At 46.9% G+C, this 25,215-nt stretch overlaps 1 protein-coding gene across 3 annotated transcripts in view; it reads right to left on the bottom strand.

The window, feature by feature from the left end:
• The window catches only part of LOC140392851 (ephrin type-A receptor 8-like), a 667,123-nt gene that overhangs the window by 190,810 nt on the left and 451,098 nt on the right, over nucleotides 1–25,215 (bottom strand). For 2 of the 3 annotated variants that reach the window (XM_072478583.1, XM_072478585.1), the window contains exons 7-9: nucleotides 19,871–20,033; nucleotides 12,768–12,864; nucleotides 1,686–1,753 (exon numbers count right to left, since the gene is read on the bottom strand). In XM_072478583.1, coding sequence (XP_072334684.1) covers nucleotides 1,686–1,753; nucleotides 12,768–12,864; nucleotides 19,871–20,033 — 328 coding nt within the window. The remainder of the gene's footprint in view (nucleotides 1–1,685; nucleotides 1,754–12,767; nucleotides 12,865–19,870; nucleotides 20,034–25,215) is intronic. The other variant, XM_072478584.1, reaches the window with a different exon arrangement.

Raw genomic sequence — 25,215 nt, forward strand, 5'->3', positions numbered from 1 at the left:
TGCTTTGAGCAGGCAGTTGAGTGTGAAATTCATCGTAAATCGTCCAGTTCAAAGAATTCAGCCTCCTGGTCATACGCATTGCCTTTAATACTTCAAAAGGCAATGAAATTGACTGTGTGAAAACCACTTCAAAAGTTTCTACCTCTTTAGAGGCATAACTTTCACCTTCATCTCACAGACCTTGAAACTTGGCACACTGACAGAGTTTCTATAGGGTTTCGAGGTACAAATGGGATCACACTTTAACTCCATTGTGAGAAAAATATATTTAATTACTTCCTTACTGTTTAAAAGGTTTAGGGGTGTAGATAAGAACATTTTCACTTTATTGTGAGGGGTATGTATTTATGAGATAACGAGTGACTGTCTAAATGGTATAACGGTACAGATGAGAAATTTTTCACTTTATTTTGGGAATACTTTAACTTTTACATAATGACCAACTGTTTAATGGGGTTTAAAGGCTGCAGATGGAGAAAGCAGCCAAAGGAGCCCCATCCCAGCAAAGACTCCCAACTTGATCCCTCCAACACAAGCCCCCTGAACCCCTCCCCTCCCAGGGAGAAACCCTCTGAACTGTGAGATTGCAATGTGCTTACCGCTCTTTGATGTGGTTGATGTTTGAAAACATTGGGGTTTCAGCACTTAAGAGTCACTCACCCATGAAAGGAGATGAATCAAGGCTGCAGCTGTTTTGTGGAAGCTGTCAATCACAGCCCACTACTAGAAATGAATAAATGACTTGCAGCTAATGGATCAGAAGGGTTGAAATGTGGCTGTTCTCCTTCCAGGAATGTCCACGTGGAGCTTCCAGGTAAGTGTTACAGCCCCAGTCACTGTTCTCTAGCTTCCAGACAGGGGTCTCTTTTCTTGGTGGGGGTCTGCCTTTAGTCAAGGTGTCCTTGTGGGTTGTCCCTTTAGTTAGCGTGTCTGTGGGAGGTCCCTTTAGGCATGGAGTCACTGTGGGGGGTCCCTTTGGTTAAGGGGTCTCTGTGGCGGTTCCTTTAATTAGGGGGTTCCTGTGGGAAGATTTATTTCTTTGGTTAGGGGGTCGCTGTAGGGCTCCCTCTAGTTAGAGGGTCTTTGTGGGGAGTCCTTCAATTAGAGGGTCGGGAGGGTCTTCCTGTTAAGGGGGTCCCTGGGGGTGGGGGGGGGGGGGGACAGGGGGGTCTCCCAATGCCAATCCTAATTTTTTGATTCTCCACCGCATCGGGGCCCCTGCTACCGGTGGTGGGCGGTGGAGAATCCAGGCCAATATAACTGCAGCATGGTGGGGTGACTGAGGGGGGGTTCGAAAGGTGGCACCCTGATCCGCGAATACTGAGCTCATCAGTGCAGTAAATGATGTAAGTGTGGTCTTGATTGGGCGTTCCTCGTCAAGGCCAAAAGAAACGACAAGTGCCGTTAAATAGCGGTTTAAACGTCCCCAAAAGGTGCACCAGACCCAAATTTGCTCCTTATTAGCTTGTGTTTATGTCTCCCTTGTCCTTTAGTCATGGTTTAACAGTTCTGTAAATTTCCGTGTTCCCAATATCCTGCACAGACATATGATATTATTAGAAGAAATCAAAAAGGTGGGGAATATTACAGCATTATGTAAATGGACAGTAAAAATATACAAAAGGTAATTCAGTCTCAATGGTCTCATTTCGGTTTTATTGAACTCTATTGCTCCTGGTACTTACGGTGTCCATTTTGATAATACATCTTTTCTTCATCAGGATCCTGAAATGCTTTACTGTACCCACATCTTCTGTAAGAAAAATATAATTCTGTAAAGCCACAGTTACACCCAGAGGGAAGCTGAATACTTGCCTACGTGTAACAAGTGAGAGGATTCAAGAACTGCCCAGTGACAATTGCATACTCTGGTGATGGTATGATGATTGAACATATCTTGAATTGGACCGATCACTTTCAAGAGTGACTAGTTTTCCAATAAAAGGTTTTCTGACACTCATTAATTTAAAAAATCAATCTCGCATCAAAGACAACCAGTACGCAAAGCAAAAAAGCAAAGTTGTTATCAGCTTGTAGTTAGCCTTCTTCATCTGCCCGCTTTCATTCAAAGTAAATCTTCATTCACTGAATTGTTTTTTGCAGATCTAAACTAAATGTGTGCCTGTAACTGGACATCAATATTTCTGGACACATGAGTGAATTTCTATCTTTACTTGGGGCCATTAATCTGGTGAAGCACATCACTGAGCATTATAGAACCTGTTTAATTTTTATTTCACTCAGTCGTATAGCTATTGTATCTTACTAATGATATAAAGGCACCAGACATTCATAAGGTATTGTGTAAAAACATTGTGGGTTCCATAGAATCCCTACAGTGCAAAAGGAGGCCATTCTGTCCATCGGGTCTGCACTGACCCTCTGAAAGAGCACCCGACCGAGGCTCATTCCACCATCTTATCCCCATAACCCCATACATTGATCATGGCCACTCCACCTAACCTGCACATCCCTGGACGCTAAGGGGCAATTTAGCATCACTAATCCACCTAATCTGCACATCTTTGGACTGTGGGAGGAAATTGAAGCACCCGGAGGAAACCCACGCAGATATGGGGCGAAAGTGGAAACTCCACACAGACAGTCATCCAAGGCCGGAATCGAAGTTGGGTACCTGGCTCTGTGAGGCACCAGTGCTAACCTGTGCCATCGTGCAATCCTTATCACCCTATCTCTGCCTTACAAGTCATGTGTCCTAACCATTACGCTACTGTGGTCCTAATTTAACTGAGCAATCAAAACAGCATTGGTACCTGAGAACAGGTAGAAAGCTTGAAGGCATCAGAGGCAAGGCTATCTATGCTCTGTTCTGCTCACAGGCCAAAGTGAAGACGAGACTGGATTACAATACACACTTCCCTACTAGTGATGGTCTCCTGCTACCCTTTAAAGGGATATTACAACAATATCCACCATTAAAGGCACTTTTAAAATTAAGCACAGGCAATTATTTTATCAAACCTGTGTCAGTCGACCTATCGAACTTCCTTTTATTGTGACTCAGGTAAGGAATATATCACTCATAAGGGCAGGACTAAATTCACCATTGGTGCACCTTTCTATATCTGTAGATATAGTCATGGGAGGTGATGGAGTAGTGATATTGTCCTGGACTAGTAATCCAGAGACCCAGTGTAATCATGCTCTGGGGACCTAGGTTCGAATCCTACCACGACATACGGTAAAATTTGATTTCAATAAAAACCTGGGGCAAAACTCTCTGGAAATGGCGCGATGTCCGCCGACTGGCGCACAAAACGGCGCAAATCAGACGGGCATCACGCCGCCCCAAAGGTGCGGAATGCTCCCCATCTTTGGGAGCCGAGCCCCAACCTTAAGGGGCTAGGTCGGCGCCGGCCGAATTTCCGCCCTGGCGGAAAAGGCCTTTGGTGCCCCGCCAGCTGGCGCGGAAATGACATCTCCGGGCGGCGCATGCGCGGGAGCGTCAGCAGCCGCTGACAGCTTCCGACGCATGCGCAGCGGAGGGAGTCTCTTCTGCCTCCGCCATGGTGGAGACCGTGGCGGAGGCGGAAGGAAAAGAGTGCCCCCACGGCACAGGCCCGCCCGCAGATAAGTGGGCCCCGATCGCGGGCCAGGCCACCATGGGGGCACCCACTGGGGCCAGATCGCCCCGCGCCCCCCCCAGGACCCCGGAGCCCGCCCGCGCCGCCTTGTCCCGCCGGTAAGGTAGGTGGTTTAATTTACGCCGGCGGGACAGGCATTTTAGCGGCGGGACTTTGGCCCATCCGGGCCGGAGAATCGCGTGGGGGTGCCCGCCAACTGGCGCGGTGCGATTCCCGCCCCCGCCGAATCTCCGGTGCCGGAGACTTCGGCAACCGGCGGGGGCGGGATTCACGCCAGCCCCCGGTGATTCTCCGACCCGGCGGGGGGTCGGAGAATCTCGCTCCTGGAATTAAAAGTCTAATTCCAACTAATGATGACCGTGTAACCATTGCTGATTGATGTAAAAAGCCATCTGAAACCTCTTTAGGGAAGGAAATCAGTGGCCCTCACCTACATGTGACTCTCGATCCACAACAATGTGGTTGACTCTTTAAAAAAAAAACGCTCAGTTCGAGGGCAATTAGAGACAGGAAACAAATGCTGGCCTTGCCTGCGTTGCCCATAGTCCATGAAAGAATGAAGGAAAAAATATATATATTGGGGAGATGGATGTAGTGATAATGTCATTACACTGGTAATCCAGAGGCCCACCCAGGCTGATGGTCTGGGGAATGGGTGACAGTGAGCCATCAATCATCATCAACTAGATAATTCTTTATGACCTTGACCAATCAGAGCCCACTTGCAAACCAATCAGTCCACATGCGAACCAATCAGTTCACTTGCAAACCAATCAACACACACTTCGTATGCAGTATAAATGTGTTGCCCAGACCTTGGTGTTTTTGTGAACTGTCCTAATTGATGTAAAATGAAAAACTTTGACAAACTTTTTTCAGCATTACCTAACATTTGTTGCCAAACGACTAGTTCTGTTTATCATGTTACTGGGATTCAGCTTTCTCCCTTAAATATTCATGGCCCCTAACTGGATCATAATAAGGGAGTGAATATTGAAGGCAGTAGATGGGATGCCATTCAAGGAGACTGCTTTGTCTTGGATGGTTTCAGGTTCTTCAGTATTTTTAGAATGGCACTCATCCAGCCAAGTGGTGGGTATTCCATCAAATTCCTGTCTTGTGCCTTGGAGATGGTGGAAATCTTTGGGGAATCAGGTGAGTTACTGGTCATGGAATGCCCAGTTGCTGACCTGCTCAGTTAAGTTTCTAATCAATTGTAACTCCCAAGTTGTGATTCAGTAATGCCAGTGAATGTCAAGGAGAGATGGTTACATTCTCTTGTCTTTGCAGCAATGGGACTTGTGAAGAATGAATATTATTTGCCACTCAGCAGCCCAAGCCTGAATGTTGTTCAGGCTTTGTTGCACATGAACAAAAGCTGCTTCAGTATCTGAGGAACCATGAATGATGCTGAACATTGTGCATCATCAACAGACATCCCCATGCCCAAAGGTCATTGATGACGCAGCTGAAGATGGTTGGACCTAGGATACTACCCTGAGGAACTCATCCAGTAATCTCCTGGTTATTGGTTCCTAGAAGTGGACAGCTTCCCCCCACTTCTTATTGACTTCAATTTTACTGAGACTGCTTAATGTCACACTCAGTCAAATGCTGCCTTGATGTCAAGGGCAGTCACTCTCACCGCACCGCTTGAGTTCTTTTGTGCATGTTTGCACAAAAGCTGGAATGAATTATGGAGCTGGTGGAACCCAAATTGAGCATCAGTGAGCAGGTTATTGCTGAGCAAGTGCCCCTGGTGGGTGACATGGTAGCACAGTGGGTAGTACAGTTGTTAGCAGCTCCAGGTACCCGGGTTCAATTTCCGTTTGGGTCACTGTCTGTGCCGAGTTACAGGTTCTCCTCCCCGTGTCTACGTGGGTTTCCTCCAGGTGCTCTGGTTTTCTCCCGCAAGTCCCGAAAGTCGTGCTATTAGGTGAATTGGGTATTCTGAATTCTCCCTCTGTGTACCTAAACAGGCGCCGGAGTGTGTCGACTAGGGGATTTTCACAGTAACTTCATTGCAGTGTTAATGTAAGCCTACTTGTGACAATAAAGATACCTTCCATCCCCTTCTGAAGGTGAAGAGGAAGCTTGCGGGGTGATAATTGGTCAGATTGTATTGCTCTTGCTGTTTGTGGATGAGACCTGGGAAATTTTCCACATCGCCAGGTAAATGGCAGTGTTGTAGCTGCACTGGAACAGCTAGACTAGGGGCACGGCTAGTTCTGGAGCACAGGTCTTCAGTACTACTGTTGGATTGCTGTCTGGGCCCATTGCTTTTTCCATATCCAGTGCCTTCAGCCATTTCTTTACATCACGTGGAGCAAATTGGATTGGCCAAAGACTGGCATCTGTGATGCAGAGGACTTCAGGAGTAGAGCAAGATGGATCATCCACCTGCCATTTTTGGTTGGAGATGTTTATGAATGCTCCCCAATCATGTTTGTGGATTCTCTCTCTTCTCTAATGTTGGTTAATTGTCCATTACCATTCACACCAGGATGTGGTAGGACTGGAGATCTTTGATCTGATCCGTTAGTTGTGGGATTGCTTTTCTTTGTCTATTGCATACTGCTTCTTGCTGTTTGGCATGTTAGTAGTCCTATGTCGTAGTGTCACCAGGTTGACATCTCATTTGTATGAGGACACAATGGCAGAACTTGAAGCAAGGAAACCCTATCCCCACCTCCCCAGCAATGCCCCTCCACTCTCCTGGCCACAGGTCATGGAACTAAATCTTCATCAGTGATGAGGAGTATGTATTAGGGGTAGTACGGTACCTGTGAAGCCGAGAGGCTATTGGCAGACAGGCACCGGGTCCTGGTTGGATCGGCCGCCTGCTGGCTCCGCCCAGCAAGGCGGGGTATAAGAGCCCGGGTTCTCCCAGCAGCCGCATTCTGTAACTGAGCTGCTGGGGAACAAGTCTTGCTTAATAAAGCCTCGATTGACTTCATCACTTCTCGACTTGAGTGAGTAATTGTTGCGCTACAAGGAGGCACTTACCTCCAGGCAATTTTGCAAAATCTCTCAGAGTTATTTGTGTTCATTAATTCAGACCAAAACCTCAGCCTTTGTCTATTTATGATGTGGAGATGCCGGCGTTGGACTGGGGTGAGCACAGTAAGAAATCTTACAACACCAGGTAAAGTCCAACAGGTTTGTTTCAAACACTAGCTTTCGGAGCACTGCTCCTTCCTCAGGTGAATGAAGAGGTATGTTCCAGAAACATATATATAGACAAATTCAAAGATACAAGACAATGCTTTGAATGCGAGCATTTGCAGTTAATTAAGTGTTTACAGATCCAGAGATAGGGGTAACCCCAGGTTAAAGAGGTGTGAATTGTCTCAAGCCAGGACAGTTGGTAGAATTTTGCAAGCCCAGGCCAGATGGTGGGGGATGAATGTAAAGCGACATGAATCCCAGGTCCCGGTTGAGGCCGCATTCATCTGTGCGGAACTTGGCTATCAGTTTCTGCTCGGCGATTCTGCGCTGTCTCGCTTTCAAAGCATTGTCTTGCATCTTCGAATTTGTCTATATATATGTTTCTGGAACATACCTCTTCATTCACCTGAGGAAGGAGCAGCGCTCCGAAAGCTAGTGTTTGAAACAAACCTGTTGGACTTTAACCAGGTGTTGTAAGACTTCTTACTTTGTCTATTTAATAAAGCTCAAATAGGCCAGGCGCCTTTTGTTCCCACAAAATGCTTGGAATTGGCTGTAACTGCTAAGATCTTGTGTTAACATTGAATGAGAGAAAGATCCTAAGCAGTGCTCATATCTGCAATACCATGTACATATCAACAATCCAAACATCATTAACTTGATGTGAATTCTTAGCATTCAATGCAGGGAACCTATCTTTCTTTTCAGTGGAGAGAATTATGGTATTACAGAGATCAATTTCATGTTATTTGATGAATTTTGGTGAATTGCCTCACCGCCTTTATGTGTCAAAATATAAACATAAGAACTAGGAGCAGGAGTAGGCCATCTGGCCCCTCGAGTCTGCTCCGCCATTCAATGAGATCATGGCTGATCTTTTTTAGACTCAGCTCCACTTTCCAGCCTGAACACCATAACCCTGAATCCCTTTATTCTTCAAAAAACTATCTTTATCTTAAAAACATTTAATGAGGGAGCCTCAACTGCTTCACTGGGCAAGGAATTCCATAGATTCACAACCCTTTGGGTGAAGAGGTTCCTCCTAAACTCAGTCCTAAATCTGCTTCCCCTTATTTTGTGGCTATGCCCCTTTGTTCTGCTTTCACCTGCCAGTGGAAATAACCTGCCCGCATCTATCCTATCTATTCCCGTCATAATTTTATATGTTTCTATAAGATCCCCCCCCCCCCCCCCCCCCGCATCCTTCTAAATTCCAACGAGTATAGTCCCAGTCTACTCAACCTCTCCTCATAATCCAACATCTTCAGCTCTGGGATTAACCTAGTGAATCTCCTCTGCACACCCTCCAGCGCCAGTACGTCCTTTCTCAGGTAAGGAGACCAAAACTGAATACAATACTCCAGGTGTGGCCTCACTAAAACCTTATACAATTGCAGCATATCCTCCCTAGTCTTAAACTCATCCCTCGAGCAATGAAGGACAAAATTCCATTTGCCTTCTTAATCATCTGTTGCACCTGTAAACCAACTTTTTGCGGCTCATGTACTAGCACACCCAGGTCTCTCTGCACAGCAGTATGTTTTAATATTTTATCATTTAAATAATAATCCCTTTTGCTATTATTCCTACCAAAATGGATAACCTCATATTTGTCAACATTGTATTCCATCTGCCAGACCCTAGCCCATTCACTTAACCTATCCAAATCCCTCTGCAGACTTCCGGTATCCTCTGCACTTTTTGCTTTACCACTCATCTTTGTGTCGTCTGCAAACTTGGACACATTGCACTTGGTCCCCAACTCCAAATCATCTATGTAAATTGTGAATAATTGAGGGCCCAACACTGAACGCTGAGGGACACCACAAGCTACTGATTGCCAACCAGAGAAACACCCATTAATCCCCACTCTTTGCTTTCTATTAATTAACCAATCCTCTATCCATGCTACTACTTTACCCTTAATCGTAGATCATAGAATTTACAGTGTAGAAGGAGGCCATTCGGCCCATCAAGTCTGCACCGGCTCTTGGAAAGAGCACCTTACCCAAGGTCCAACACCTCCACCCTATCCCCATAACCCAGTAACCCCACCCAACACTAAGGGCAATTTTGGACATTAAGGGCAATTTATCATGGCCAATCCACCTAACCTGCACATCTTTCGACTGTGGGAGGAAACCGGAGCACCCGGAGGAAACCCACGCACACACGGGGAGGATGTGCAGACTCCGCACAGACAGTGACCAAAGTCGGAATCGAACCTGGGACCCTGGAGCTGTGAAGCAATTGTGCTATCCACAATGCTACCGTGCTGCCCTGCATCCATAATCCGTAATGCCATGCATCTTTATCTTATGCTGTGATCTTTTGTGTGGCACCTTGTCAAAAGCTTTCTGGAAATCCAGATATACCACATCCATTGGCTCCCCATTATCTACCGCACTGGTAATGCCTTCAAAAAATTCCACTGAATTATTTAGGCACGACCTGCCCTTTATGAACCCATGCTGTGTCTGCCCAATGGGACAATTTCCATCCAGATGCCTCGCCATTTCTTCCTTGATGATAGATTCCAGCACCTTCCCTCCTACCGAAGTTAAGCTCACTGGCCTATAATTACCTGCTTTCTGCCTACCTCCTTTTTTAAACAGTGGTGTCACGTTTGCTAATTTCCAATCCGCTGGGACAACCCCAGAATCTAGTAAATTTTGGTAAATTATCACTAGTGCATTTGCAATTTCCCTAGCCATCTCTTTTAGCACTCTGGGATGCATTCCATCAGGGCCAGGATATTTGTCTACCTTTAGCCTGCCCATCACTACCTCCTTAGTGATAAAAATCATCTCAAGGTCTTCACCTGTCATAGGCTCATTTCCATCAGTCACTGGCATGTTATTTGTGGCTTCCACTGTGAAGACCAACCCAAAAAACTGTTCAGTATCTCAGCCATTTCCTCATCTCCCATTATTGAATCTCCCTTCTCATCCTCTAAAGGACCAATATTTACCTTAGCCACTCTTTTCTGTTTTATATATTTGTCGAAACTTTTACTGTCTGTTTTTATACTCTGAGCAAGTTTACTCTCATAATCTATCTTACTCTTCTTTATAGCTTTTTTAGTAGCTTTCTGTTGCCCCCTAAAGATTTCCCAGTCTTCTAGTCTCCCACTAATCTTTGCCACTTTGTATGCTTTTTCCTTCAATTTGATACTCTCCCTTATTTCCTTAGATATCCACGGTCGATTTTCCCTCTTTCTACCGTCCTTCCTTTTTGTTGGTATAAACCTTTGCTGAGCACTGTGAAAAATCGCTTGGAAGGTTCTCCACTGTCCCTCAACTGTTTCACCATAAAGTCTTTGTTCCCAGTCTACCTTAGCTAGCTCTTCTCTCATCCCATTGTAATCTCGTTTGTTTAAGCACAAAGCACTAGTGCTTGATTTTATCTTCTCGCCCTCCAACTGTATTTTAAATTCCACCATATTATGATTGCTCCTTCCGAGAAGATCCCTAACTATGAGATCATTAATCAATCCTGTCTCATTACACAGGACCAGATCTCGGACCGCTTGATCCCTCGTAGGTTCCATTTCATACTGTTCTAGAAAACTATCGTGGATACATTCTATAAACTCCTCCTCAAGGCTGCTTTGACTGACCTGGTTAAACCAATCGACATGTAGATTAAAATCCCCCATGATAACTGCTGTACCATTTCTACATGCATCAGTTATTTCTTTGTTTATTGCCTGCCCCACCATAATGTTACTATTTGGTGGACTATAGACTACTCCTATCAGTGACCTTTTTTGCCTTACTATTCCTGATTTCCACCCAAATGGATTCAACCTTATCCTCCATCGCACTGATGTCATCCCTTCCTATTACCCGGCTGTCATCTTTAAATAACAGAGCTACACCACCTCCCCTTACCATCCACTCTGTCCTTTCGAATAGTTTGATACCCTTGGATATTTAACTCCCAGTCGTGACCATCCTTTAACCATGTTTCAGTGATGGCTACTAAATCATAGTCATTCACGATGATTTGCGCCATCAACTTTTACCTTATTCCGAATACTACGAGCATTCAGGTAAGGTACACTTATGTTGGCTTTTATACCTGTTTTGAATCTTAACACCTTGATCAGTAACCTCTCCTAAATTATTTTTCCTCTTTACGCTTCTCCTAATTTTCCTTGTCGTTGAACCCATATCTTTATGTAACAACCTGCCGCGTCCCTTTCCATTTATGTTTTTACTTTCCGTTTTATTCCTTTTAGTATTACTGGGCCAATTCACTGAGTTCCCCTCAGTCACTGTACCTTGTACTGTCGCCCTGTTAGATTTTAGACTATGGCTTCTCTGCCTTACACTTTCCCCCGTACTGCTTTTTGTTTCTGTTCCTGTTTTACTACCTTCCGACTTCCTGCATCGTTTCCCACCCCCCTGCCACATTAGTTTAAACACTCCCCACCCACACTAGCAAATAGCCCCCCTATTATATGACCATAAATGACTGATATTTTTGCTTTGAGTCATTTTCCTTGGGCCATTTCTTTGTCAAGAAGGTTGCTCGGGAGTTTGAGTGCAGATTTTCCTGAATGTCCAATTGGCACTTGGACACTGGACAATGGAAAGGTGAATGATTGTTCTTCCCTTCTGATTTATGTGGAAAGGAGAAGACAGAATGGGTTAAACAGGATATGTGATGGAGTTCAACAATGGGAGATTAAATTCCATGGAGGCAAGTGCAAAATGCAACACACAGATTTCATGAAATAGTCTAAAGAGAGCCAAAAGTGTTTGCAACACGGTAAAACAGTGGTTAGCACAGTTGCTTCACAGCTCCAGGGTCCCAGGTCCGATTCCCGGCTTAGGTCACTGTCTGTGCGGAGTCTGCACATTCTCCCCGTGTCTGCTTGGGTTTCTTCCGGGTGCTCTGGTTTCCTCCCACAGTCCAAAGATGTGTAGGTTAGGTGGATTGGCCAGGCTAAAATTGCCCTCAGTGTCCAAAAAGGTTAGGTGGGGTTACGGGGATAGGGTGGAGGCATGGGCTTAAGTGGGGTGCTCCTTCCAATGGCCGGTGCAGACTCAATGGGCCGAATGGCTTCCTTCTGCACTGTCAATTCTATGAAATCCAACAAATGCAAAGCAGCAACCAGCACTGCCAATCTGATGTTGAACGCTATCCAATTCAGTACAGTACAACCAGAGGTGGGAATCTTCAAGTGATTTAAGGCTCTGGTCAGGCAAAGGCGGGATTCTCCAGTCTGCCAGCCTCGTGCTTCTCTATCATCCCGCTGATTGTCAATGGGATTTCCCATTGTGACCACCCCATGCCGTCGGGAAACCCATAGAGAGGGGTGCGCTGCTGGCGGGAAAAATGAATTGCAATGGCCAACATCTTGACCACTGTTTGGTCACTGAGAAACAAAAGGGGCCATCAGGCTGAAAAGAACATCGGGTTTGAGTTATGAGGATGAGCTGGCGAGTCGTGGGCTGTTCAACCTGGAAAAATGAGGTGGGGAGGTGATTCTGTGAGGGGATAGAAGATTGTTAAAGGAATGCACTTTAAAGTAAACTGTGTGGATAGGACAATGGGAGATAGGTCAAACTAGTAAAAGTTAGCTTCTGGACTGATATCAGAATGTTCTTCTTCACACAGAGCATGATTCATGTTTGGGATATACTTCAGGCTGGATGGGTGGATGTGGTCATGCAACAACTAAATGCAGCAATGCGGGATATGTCTGATGCTTCAGAATGGTTGGTTTCATACAGATTGTGCGATTCCTCATTGGTAAGTGTCAATTTTAAGCACAAAACTGTATAGAGATAACAGGCAGTCAACAGATACATTCTGAAAGGTCAAATAATGAGCCTACAAGTCCTGTTTCTGGATATCATTGGACCCAGAATGCACTAAGGCTCCCCGAGTCACATAAAGCAAAATGACGGTCAGCTTAGTCTCGATGGAGTAATGTTCTCCTCCTAACTCTCAAATTTCAGTGTGCTATTGCATGACTTTTACCTTTTCCTGCAGATAAACATTGCCAACAGAACGATGAGCCCAGTAACTAAAGCAAAGCAGATCCAAATGATTGTGGTGGTATCATATCGGAGCGAGACTACAAGAAAGAGAGAGAAAACACTGTTAATATAATAAGATGTCACAATGTAAACCAATTAGATTTTGGTTCTGCCTCTCATGATTAAGCAGCTTTAAGATAAATGAACAATCTTATATTTCCCTTAAATAACCAGTGATTCATAGGTTGCCGAGTGCGGTGGTGAGCTAGGTGGAAGGCCTGCATGGGTTCCAGCACTGTATACAAAAATAAACATTAAAAGATAAAACAGCACTCACTTCTCACACTCCTCAATCCCCACAAACTCCACATTCCCCACCCATGCCAACCCATTGCCACTTCATGCACCCCAAGGCCCTTTATAGACCCATGTTATCTTAATAGCAATGCATGTTAACCCTTTACTCACCACCCAGCACCTTTTACCCTTACATCTACCATGCCAACTCTTCTTATATCCACCATGAGCAGACCTCAGGACCATGCAAAGATAAAATAAAGTTCTAAGTATCTATTGCACTTTGCTACATTGAAATAAACATTCATTCATAAAAACCTATTTCAACAAAATAATGCCTTTTAACAACAAACATTTCATTCAAGTTTGTAACTCCTTATCACAACAAGCAATTGGAATGCAGTCTCAGATCAAAGTGTCTATAGTCACTTGTAGGCGTCAATCAAACTGTGAAGTGGCAGGCACACTACTGTGCTAATGGATGGTTGTAAAATCAGTCATGCAGCATTAATCTAGTCATGGAAATCCTCAGACATATGTCCACAAAGTGAAATAGCAAGTAACCACTTTTGTACCACTTGAGGCATTTTCCTTTCAAAGATTGACAGCTCCCTTTGGCAGGTCCCATTGACAGGTGCCTCTGACAATTTTGACAGTTGATTTTGACAGACCTGTTGACAATTTCAATGAGTTTGACAGAAATGGGTTTATGTATTATTCACTCACATTTATCCCTACTTTTAACAATTCCAAATGGCACCTGACCTACCACAAAGGAAACCTTACCACTCCCAAAAGTGCCCCGGGACTAGATCCAAATGGATACCTTAGTATCTGCCAAGTTCAGACCTGCATCTGGTTTAATATGGATTGTACACTCCTGGCATCCCAAAATCCCACTTCAGTGGTGATTTAAATGGCCAACTTCCTCCATTAACCATGAATGGACGAAACATGCACTGTCCCCAAACCAACCTTCGTAAAAATGAGAAGTGCCATGTTGACAAGTAGGACTTCTGATTTTTGGGTGTATCTGAAATTTTCACCATGACCTTGGTGAAAATCCAAGACTGTGTTTTTCATTTTCCCTCCAAGAAAGTTCATCGAGAGCAGTATAGTGATAAATCTTTAATGAATCTTGGTACCTCCTGACAAGGTAGAGGAACCGAGGTTTAGACTAGCACTGTTTGTGAGATGGAGTGGATCTCAAGCTTAGTCAAAATGGTGCTGGAGCAGGAACTCCTGGCCCCAATCACAGCACCAACTAGGGTGAGAACAGGGGCAGGTCTCCTTTTGCACATCCATGGTTAATAGAGGCAGCTACACATGTAAAACTAAATTACTTTCCATCAGATACGATTTTTGGAATTCTGCTTTCTAAAATACGACTCTTGGGCTTAATACTCATCAACAGAATGTCTGCACTTACCGGAATTCTTCAGAGAGATAGGGCTCTGTGAGGGAGAGTGTGGTCCATTTGTGTTGAGCGCAGTGTGCTCCATTAGTGTTGGGCTCTGTTAGGGGAGTTTGCTCCATTAGTGTTGGGCTCTGTTAGGGGAGTTTGCTCCTGTGTTGTTGGGTTCTGTTAGGGGGAGTGTGCTCCATTAGTGTTGGGTTCTGTTAGGGGGAGTGTGCTCCATTAGTGTTGGGTTCTGTCAGGGGAAGTGTGCTTCATTAGTGTTGGACTCTGTTAGGGGCAGTGTGCTCCATTAGTGTTGGGCTCTGTTAGGGGGAGTGTGCTCCATTAGTGTTGGACTCTGTTAGGGCCAGTGTGCTCCATTAGTGTTGGGCTCTGTTAGGGGCAGTGTGCTCCATTAGTGTTGGGATCTGTTGAAGGGTGTGTGCTTCATTAGTGTTGGGCTGTGTTAGGGGGAGTGTGCTCCATTAATGTTGCGATCTGTTAAAGGGTGTGTGCTTCATTAGTGTTGGGCTGTGTTAGGGGGATGGTGCTCCATTAGTGTTTGGCTCTGTTGAAGGGAGTGTGCTCCATTAGTGTTGGGATCTGTTAAAGGGTGTGTGCTTCATTAGTGTTGGGATCTGTTAAAGGGTGTGTGCTTCATTAGTATTGGGCTCTGTTGAAGGGAGTGTGCTCCGTTAGTGTTGGGTTCTGTTAAGGGGAGTGTGCTTCATTAGTGTTGGGTTCTGTTAGGGGGAATTTGCTCCATTAGTGTTGGGCTCTGTTAGGGGGAGTGCCCTTCATTAGTGTTGGGCTCTGTTAGGGGAGTGTGCTCCATTAGTGTTGGGCTCTGTTAGGGGGAATGTGCTCCGTTAGTGTTGGGCTCTGTTAGGGGGAGTGTGCTTTATTAGTGTTGGGCTCTGTTAAAGGGAGTGTGCTTCATTAGTGTTGGGCTCTGTTGAAGGGAGTGTGCTCCGTTAGTGTTGGGTTCTGTTAAGGGGAGTGTGCTCCGTTAGTGTTGGGTTCTGTTAGGGGGAATATGCTCCATTAGTGTTGGGCTCTGTTAGGGGGAGTGCCCTTCATTAGTGTTGGGCTCTGTTAGGGGAGTGTGCTCCATTAGTGTTGGGCTCTGTTAGGGGGAGTGTGCTTCATTAGTGTTGGGCTCTGTTCGGGGGAGTGTGCTTCATTAGTGTTGGGCTCTGTTAGGGGGAGTGTGCTCCATTAGTGTTGGGCTCTGTTAAGGGGAGTGTTCTTCATTAGTGTTGGGCTCTGTTAGGGGGAGTGTGCTTCATTAGTGTTGGGGTCTGTTAGGGGAGTGTGCTTCATTCGTGTTGGGCTCTGTTAGGGGGAGTGTGCTTCATTCGTGTTGGGTTCTGTTAGGGGGAGTGTGCTCCATTAGTGTTGGGCTCTGTTAGGGGGAGTGTGCTTCATTGCGTTGGGCTCTGTTAGGGGGAGTGTGCTCCATTAGTGTTGGGCACTGTTAGGGGAGTGTGCTTCATTAGTGTTGGGTTCTGTTAGGGGAGTGTGCTTCATTAGTGTTGGGCTCTGTTAGGGGGAGTGTGCTCCATTAGTGTTGGGCTCTGTTAGGGGGAGTGTGCTTCATTAGTGTTGGGCTCTGTTAGGGGGAGTGTGCTTCATTAGTGTTGGGCTCTGTTAGGGGAGTGTGCTCCATTAGTGTTGGGCTCTGTTAGGGGGAGTGTGCTTCCTTAGTGTTGGGCTCTGTTAGGGGGAGTGTGCTCCATTAGTGTTGGGCTCTGTTAGGGGGAGTGTGCTTCATTAGCGTTGGGCTCTGTTAGGGGGAGTGTGCTCCATTAGTGTTGGGCTCTGTTAGGGGGAGTGTGCTCCATTAGTGTTGGGCTCTGTTAGGGGGAGTGTGCTTCATTAGTGTTGGGCTCTGTTAGGGGGAGTGTGCTCCATTAGTGTTGGGCTCTGTTAAGGGGAGTGTGCTTCATTAGTGTTGGGCTCTGTTAGGGGCAGTGTGCTCCATTAATGTTGGGATCTATTGAAGGGAGCGTGCTCCGTTAGTGTTGGGTTCTGTTAGGGGGAGTGTACTCCATTAGTGTTGGGATCTGTTGAAGGGTGTGTGCTTCATTAGTGTTGGGATCTGTTAAAAGGAGTGTGCTTCATTAGTGTTGGGCTCTGTTAGGGGGCGTGTGCTTCATTAGTGTTGGGATCTGTTCGGGGAAGTGTGCTCCATTCGTGGTGGGTTCCATTAGGGGGAATGTGCTCCATTAGTGTTGGGTTCTATTAGGGGGAGTGTGCTCCATTAGTGTTGGGCTCTGTTAGGGGAGTGTGCTCCATTAGTGTTGGGCTCTGTTAGGGGGAGTGTGCTTTATTAGTGTTGGGCTCTGTTAGGGGGAGTGTGCTTCATTAGTGTTGGGCTCTGTTAGGGGCAGTGTGCTCCATTAATGTTGGGATCTATTGAAGGGAGCGTGCTCCGTTAGTGTTGGGTTCTGTTAGGGGGAGTGTGCTTCATTAGTGTTGGACTCTGTTAGGGGGGAGTGTACTCCATTAGTGTTGGGATCTGTTGAAGGGTGTGTGCTTCATTAGTGTTGGGATCTGTTAAAAGGAGTGTGCTTCATTAGTGTTGGGCTCTGTTAGGGGGCGTGTGCTTCATTAGTGTTGGGATCTGTTCGGGGAAGTGTGCTCCATTCGTGGTGGGTTCCATTAGGGGGAATGTGCTCCATTAGTGTTGGGTTCTATTAGGGGGAGTGTGCTCCATTAGTGTTGGGCTCTGTTAGGGGGAGTGTGCTTCATTAGTGTTGGGCTCTGTTAGGGGGAGTGTGCTCCATTAGTGTTGGGCTCTGTTAAGGGGAGTGTTCTTCATTAGTGTTGGGCTCTGTTAGGGGGAGTGTGCTTCATTAGTGTTGGGGTCTGTTAGGGGAGTGTGCTTCATTCGTGTTGGGCTCTGTTAGGGGGAGTGTGCTTCATTCGTGTTGGGTTCTGTTAGGGGGAGTGTGCTCCATTAGTGTTGGGCTCTGTTAGGGGGAGTGTGCTTCATTAGCGTTGGGCTCTGTTAGGGGGAGTGTGCTCCATTAGTGTTGGGCACTGTTAGGGGAGTGTGCTTCATTAGTGTTGGGTTCTGTTAGGGGAGTGTGCTTCATTAGTGTTGGGCTCTGTTAGGGGGAGTGTGCTCCATTAGTGTTGGGCTCTGTTAGGGGGAGTGTGCTTCATTAGTGTTGGGCTCTGTTAGGGGGAGTGTGCTTCATTAGTGTTGGGCTCTGTTAGGGGGAGTGTGCTCCATTAGTGTTGGGCTCTGTTAGGGGGAGTGTGCTTCCTTAGTGTTGGGCTCTGTTAGGGGGAGTGTGCTCCATTAGTGTTGGGCTCTGTTAGGGGGGTGTGCTTCATTAGCGTTGGGCTCTGTTAGGGGGAGTGTGCTCCATTAGTGTTGGGCTCTGTTAGGGGGAGTGTGCTCCATTAGTGTTGGGCTCTGTTAGGGGGAGTGTGCTTCATTAGTGTTGGGCTCTGTTAGGGGGAGTGTGCTCCATTAGTGTTGGGCTCTGTTAAGGGGAGTGTGCTTCATTAGTGTTGGGCTCTGTTAGGGGCAGTGTGCTCCATTAATGTTGGGATCTATTGAAGGGAGCGTGCTCCGTTAGTGTTGGGTTCTGTTAGGGGGAGTGTGCTTCATTAGTGTTGGACTCTGTTAGGGGGGAGTGTACTCCATTAGTGTTGGGATCTGTTGAAGGGTGTGTGCTTCATTAGTGTTGGGATCTGTTAAAAGGAGTGTGCTTCATTAGTGTTGGGCTCTGTTAGGGGGCGTGTGCTTCATTAGTGTTGGGATCTGTTCGGGGAAGTGTGCTCCATTCGTGGTGGGTTCCATTAGGGGGAATGTGCTCCATTAGTGTTGGGTTCTATTAGGGGGAGTGTGCTCCATTAGTGTTGGGCTCTGTTAGGGGAGTGTGCTCCATTAGTGTTGGGCTCTGTTAGGGGGAGTGTGCTTTATTAGTGTTGGGCTCTGTTAGGGGGAGTGTGCTTCATTAGTGTTGGGCTCTGTTAGGGGCAGTGTGCTCCATTAATGTTGGGATCTATTGAAGGGAGCGTGCTCCGTTAGTGTTGGGTTCTGTTAGGGGGAGTGTGCTTCATTAGTGTTGGGATCTGTTCGGGGAAGTGTGCTCCATTCGTGGTGGGTTCCATTAGGGGGAATGTGCTCCATTAGTGTTGGGTTCTATTAGGGGGAGTGTGCTCCATTAGTGTTGGGCTCTGTTAGGGGGAGTGTGCTTTATTAGTGTTGGGCTCTGTTAGGGGGAGTGTGCTTTATTAGTGTTGGGGTCTGTTAGGGGGAGTGTGCTTCATTAGTGTTGGGCTCTGTTAGGGGAGTGTGCTTCATTAGTGTCGGGCTCTGTTCGGGGAGTGTGCTTCATTAGTGTTGGGTTCTGTTCGGGGAAGTGTGCTCCATTCGTGGTGGGTTCCATTAGGGGGAATGTGCTCCATTAGTGTTGGGTTCTATTAGGGGGCGTGTGCTCCATTAGTGTTGGGCTCTGTTAGGGGAGTGTGCTCCATTAGTGTTGGGCTCTGTTAGGGGGAGTGTGCTTTATTAGTGTTGGGGTCTGTTAGGGGGAGTGTGCTTCATTAGTGTTGGCCTCTGTTAGGGGAGTGTGCTTCATTAGTGTCGGGCTCTGTTAGGGGAGTGTGCTTCATTAGTGTTGGGCTCTGTTAGGGGGCGTGTGCTTCATTAGTGTTGGGTTCTGTTCGGGGAAGTGTGCTCAATTCATGGTGGGTTCCATTAGGGGGAATGTGCTCCATTAGTGTTGGCTTCTATTAGGGGGAGTGTGCTCCATTAGTGTTGGGCTCTGTTAGGGGGAGTGTGCTTCATTAGTGTTGGGCTCTGTTAGGGGGAGTGTGCTTCATTCGTGTTGGGCTCTGTTGAAGGGAGTGTGCTCCATTAGTGTTGGGCTCTGTTAGGGGGAGTGTGCTCCATTCGTGTTGGGCTCTGTTGAAGGGACTGTGCTCCATTAGTGTTGGGCTCTGTTAGGGGGAGTGTGCTCCATTAGTGTTGGGCTCTGTTAGGGGGAGTGTGCTCCATTAGTGTTGGGCTGTGTTAGGGGGAGTGTGCTCCAGTAGTGTTGGGCTGTGTTAGGGGGAGTGTGCTCCAGTCGTGTCGGGCTCTGTTAGGGGGAGTGTGCTTCATGAGTGTTGGCTTTACTCCCCTGAAGCCATGAGGGTATAGACTGGTGGATGATGCGAAAATCAGAATGGCCTACTCTGTCTCTTGCCTCTCTCATTCCTATACTCCACACCAGCCTCTTACAGCAATATCTCTCTGAAATGTTCTTGCTCTGTTAAATGTTAGGCTTGATCTAGGAGGTGAGATTAGCAGCAGTGCCTTTCCCCCTCTGAGAGGCAGCCGCCCATCATTTATGTTCAATAAAAATCCGACAGATCCATTGTTTGGGAGCCCGCGTTGCACATACCTGATTTTGCAGTTTCAATCTCGACAGTCTGGCTGAATCGGCCACACCCAGCTGATGTACGGGCTCGAACCTGAAATACATAACGAGTTCCAGGTTTCAGGTTGGAGACTGTCACACTTGTTCCCCTGGCTTTCAGTGTGGAGTAACTCTGCTGTTCCTTACCCTGTGGGACAGTAAAAATACCCCATTTGAGGAGCAGCTTGAGGTAGACTGCGAGTCATTACTCATATTACATGTCAGTAGCTGCAAACTCAGATCGATATAGAATTACGAATAGGGCTGTCAACTCGGATTGGACCATATTCCAGTTGGTTTCATCACATTCTGCGTCCAACCATCCCAATTTCATGCTCCCACCAATGGTTGCCCAATATGTCAATCAGTCAATTATGGTGGCTACAATACCCACAATCCTCTGTGCTTCAGAAGCCACTCTATCCATCGTGTGGTTATACCAGAATGTGCATACGCCAGGGCCACACATCACAACCTGGAGCCATTGTGGCCATGCTAGTCCTGTGTGCCTGGTTGGAACAAAAGTGGCCCTCTCATTTTTGGGGGAAGTGTTTAATTCCAGGAGGATCTAGAATAATCCAGGAGGGTTTGGCAATTCAAAATTAAAGTGCAGAAATCAGCGAAATGAGGTACACCTGAAATGAAAGCTATTTATGTTGAAAAGACACAGCAGGGAAGTGAGGATCTCAAAGGTGGACAATTATATATTTTGGGTTGGGCTGCAACATCTAAAGAACATCCTCAGCCACAATCTCAACCACGAAGGAAACCAACACAATCTGCAAGAACTCATAGTAATATAACTCCTTTAACATGGTAAAACATCCAAGGTGATACAAAGGACTGCTTTCAGTGAAATGTGACACTGAGCCATATGAAATGTGGCACTGTGACAAAAAGCGCAACCAAAGAAGCAGGTTCCAAAGAGCATCTTAAAGGAGGAAACAGGCAGAGGTGTTTAAGAAGCAGAGATGTTTAGGGAGGGAATCCCTAATTTACGTGATGTGGGCATCGCTGGTTGCCCTTCAGAAGGTGGTGGTAAGCTGCCTTCTTGAACCGCTGCACTCCCTATGGTGTAGGTACACCCACTCTGCTGTTCGGGAGGGAGTTCCAGGATTTTGACCCAGAGACAGTGAAGGAAAGGCGATATATTTCCAAGTCGGGATGGTGAGTGACTTGGAGGGGAACTTCCAGGTAGTGGGTTCCCAGGTATTTACTGCACTAGTCCTTCTCGATGGTGGTGGTCATGAGTTTCAAATGTGTTACCGAAGAAACCTTGGTGAGTTCCTGCAGTGCAGCTTGTAGATGGTATAAGCGGCTGCCACTGTTCCTCAGTGGTGGAGGGAGTGAAGGATTGCGGAAGGGGTAGCAATAAAGTGGGCTGCTTTGTCGAGCTTCTTGAGTATCTTGAATATTGTCTAAGCAGCTAGCCCAATAGTAAGAGAAACTGGGGATGTGCAAGTGGCCTTCCTAATTATCCATCCCTTTGAATGAACAGAATGACTTTGAGATGGAATTTGAAACCCATGTACGATCCTGCCTGCCTGACTTTCCTCTCCATATTGGCTCAACTGATACCTAACACATGGGCATAAAACCCTTTGACAGCACCTTCCAAACCTGTAATCTCCAATGGGACCAGCGTCCTTGCTAGTGCTGTTGGGAAGGGTTTAAACTAATTTGGCAGGGGGTTCAGATCCTGAGAGAAGGTTCAGCAAGGAGAGATGCACAGCCAAAATTAGAAGAGACAGCAATTGAGTTAGGAAGGCATAGATGTTATAGGCCAGTTAAGTCACAAAGGAGTTTGGCAAGATTGGATGGTATTTGTTTTAATGCAAGGAGTCTGACGAAAAAGGTTGAAGGCACAGATTAAAACATGGGAATACATGATGAACGGCAGGACCCTGGAAAGCAGAGGATCAGGTACACCGGTGTACAGGTCCACCAGTCTCTTATCGTAGCAGGGCAGGTGGACAAAATGGTTAAGAAAGCATATGATATAGTTGCCTTTATTAGCAAAGGCATAGAGTTTAAGAGCAGATAAGTTATGCTGGAATTGTGTAAAACGTTGGTTAGATCATAGCTAGTACTGTGTGCAGTTCTGGAATCCACATTAAAGGAGCGATATGATAGCACTGGAAAGGGCGCAGAGGAGATTTACCAGGATGTTGTCTGGGCTGGAGAGTTTTCGCTATGAAGAGGGATTGTTAGACTGGCGTTGTTTTCCTTGGAGCTGAGGAGACTGAGGGCCAAGATTCAGATGTATACAATTCTGAGGGACATAGATAGAGTTGACAGGAAGAAACTTTTCCCCTTGATGGAGGGATTAATGATAAGGGGGCATAGATTTATGGTAAAGGGCAGGTGGTTTATAATAATAATAATCTCTATTGTCACAAGTAGGCTTACATGAACACGGCAATGAAGTTACTGTGAAAAGCCCCTAGTCGCCACATTCCGGCGCCTGTTCGGGTACACGGAGGGAGAATTCAGAATGTCCAATCCACCTAACAACACGTCTTTCGGGACTTGTGGGAGGAAACCGGAACACCCGGAGGAAACCCACCTGGACACGGGGAGAACGTGCAGACTCCGCAGACAATGATCCAAGCCGGGAATCGGACCTGGGACCCTGGCGCTGTGAAGCAACAGTGCTAACCACTGTGCTACCGTGCTGCCCACGGATGGGGATGTGAGGGAAAACCTTTTCACCCAGAGGGTGGTGGGAGTCTGGAACTCACTGCCTGAAAGGGTAATGGAGGCAGAGACCCTCATAACATTTGAGAAGTATTTAGATGGGCACTTGCAATGCCAAGGCCTAAAAGACCAAGTGCTGGAAAATGGGATTGGAATAGTTAGAAGAGCATTTTCTGTGCTGTGGACCTGTATGATTCTGACTCTATGACCAAGAAGGACAAGGGAAGCAGGCACATGGTAATACCACCACCTGCAAGTTCCCCTCCAAACCACAAAGCATCCCGACTTGGAAATATATTGCCGTTCCTTCACTGTCATTGGTCAAACTCCTGGAACTCCCTTCCTAACAGCACTGTGGGTGCATCTACACCACATGGACTACAGCGGTTCAAGAAGGAAGGTCACCATCGCCTCCTCAAGGACAACTAGGGATGGGCAGTAAATGCCGGCCGAGCCGGTGACGCCCACAACCCGCAAAATAATTTTTTTAAACGACAATCACAGGGGGATCAATTTGAAGAGGAATGAAGCATGAAAAGCTCTTAGAAATGCCAAGCACTCAGAAATAACTGCAAGGCCTGCTTATTCTCCGAAGGTTTTAAAAAACCTTTCCCTGTTGACGTTGACGGCTTTGATGATGACATCAGGAACTCACTCAAAGCAGTCACTCAATGTGAGCAGGCCGAATTAGTTTTTGTGAAACGCTTGCTCGAACAGGGTTCCTGTGTGGAGCTGTTAAATTCTCCCCGTGCTCCATAGCAGCTGAAGCAAGTGTTGCAGTAACATGAGGTGAGTAGCATGTCTGTTCAGTATCAATGGTGTCAGTCCACAGGCTTCAATAGAGACGGATTGCGGGCAGCTGTGTTTTTGTTCCGTCTCCAATGATTACGTGCTCTGTTTTAATGAATATTTGACCGACATTCAAAAATAAATGTTTTAAAATAAATCTCCACAATAATCAGTTCCACCAAAATGAATGATGCTCAACAGATGGTGGGGAAGCTCATGCCAGCCTGTGAATGTAGCTCTGGACTGCACCAAGTTGAAGAGAGCTTGATCTGAGTAAATATATTTAAACGGGATGCCGAGATAACTCTAATGGCAAGGTGGGAAATATTCTCAATTAGAACCTCTATCTGAGGACTGTAACAAAACACAATGGATGGATTCTCCGGTCGCCGACGTCAAATTCCCGTTCGGCAAGCGGCCGGAGAATCAAAGTTCCCGATCGAATGGGGGGCGGCGCCGCTTTCGCGATGCTCCACCCCCTCCGAGCACGCCACGCGCCGTACCTACAGCCTCAGAACATTGCCTGAGGCTCGCCCCCCCCGACGCTCCGCCCACGACGGTCGGGTTCCCGACGGCGTCAGTTGCGTGTGGTCTCATCCGCCGGGAACTTGGCGTGGCGGCTGCGGACTCACTCCAGCGCCGCCATAGTTGGGGGAGGGCCGATCTGCGGGCAGGGGAGACATTATCAGGGGCTGGAGGCACTGTGGGGGAGGGGGGGGGGGGTCCAGGGTGCACGAGCCGGTCAACGGGGTGACTATTTCGCGGGCCGGGTTCACGAGCGGCCGCCATGATGTAGCATGGCATGGCCACTGCAGGCTGCCACCATGCGCATGCACAGCCACGGACCTGGAAGCTAGGGCCGGGTGCTCTACTTTGCTGGCATGTAAGCCCCCAGCATAACGGGAGTCGGTGGCCGCTTTACGCCATTTTTTCTGTTGTAAACCGCCACCGTTCCAAATCCGGCGTGAGGACGTAGCCTCAAAATCAGAGAATGCAGCCCAATAGCTTAACATTGAGTCTTCCCACAGCCAGTGCTATATACTTCCACCTTACATTGCCATCTCCTTTAATTATCGCAGACTGTGAGCGTTTGATTTGAAGAGGGTCCTGTTGGTGTATTCTATCATAGAGGTACAAGTTCATCACAGTAAAACACAGTTTGAGGAGATTGCTGTTCAGATAAATGATTATTTCACCTGCTAATTCCACTCTTGTTTTAAATAATTATAGATGCAGGCCATGGTGGGAAGCCCAACTCCCTCACATGATTGGTCAGATTGGATATTGTTATCCCACTATAAGTATATAGAAATATTGACACCCCACTCTAAATGGAGGAGATGTAAGTTGCAGGGCCATGCATAAATCGGGACATGGTATCTCCTGCTCTAGTTGCATCTTACAGGTTTTTTACCACCAAATTCATAGAATCGCTACAGTGTAGATGGAGGCCATTCACCCATCAGGTCTACACCAACCCTCTGAAAGAACATCCTACCTGGCTCCATTGCCACACCCAACTTTCCCTATCCCCGTAACCTAACCTGCACATCCCTGGACACTGTGGTTAGCACTGCTGCCTCACAGCTCCAGGGACACAGGTTCAATTCTGGCCTTGGGTGACTGTCTGCAGAGTTTCCTCCCACAGTCCAACGATGGGCATGTTCGGTGGATTAGCTATGATCAATGCAGCAGATTACGGGGATAGAGTATGGGAGTGGGCCTAGTTAAGGTGCAGACACGATGGGCCAAATGGCTTCCTTCTGAACTGCAGGGATCCTGTGGATTCTATAATCATGCGGCACTGATTTCCTGCATTTGTTTTCCTGAGGCAGGAGACCCTG

Source organism: Scyliorhinus torazame, chromosome 16, assembly GCF_047496885.1.
Source record: "Scyliorhinus torazame isolate Kashiwa2021f chromosome 16, sScyTor2.1, whole genome shotgun sequence".
In the NCBI taxonomy this organism is placed as follows: domain Eukaryota; kingdom Metazoa; phylum Chordata; class Chondrichthyes; order Carcharhiniformes; family Scyliorhinidae; genus Scyliorhinus; species Scyliorhinus torazame.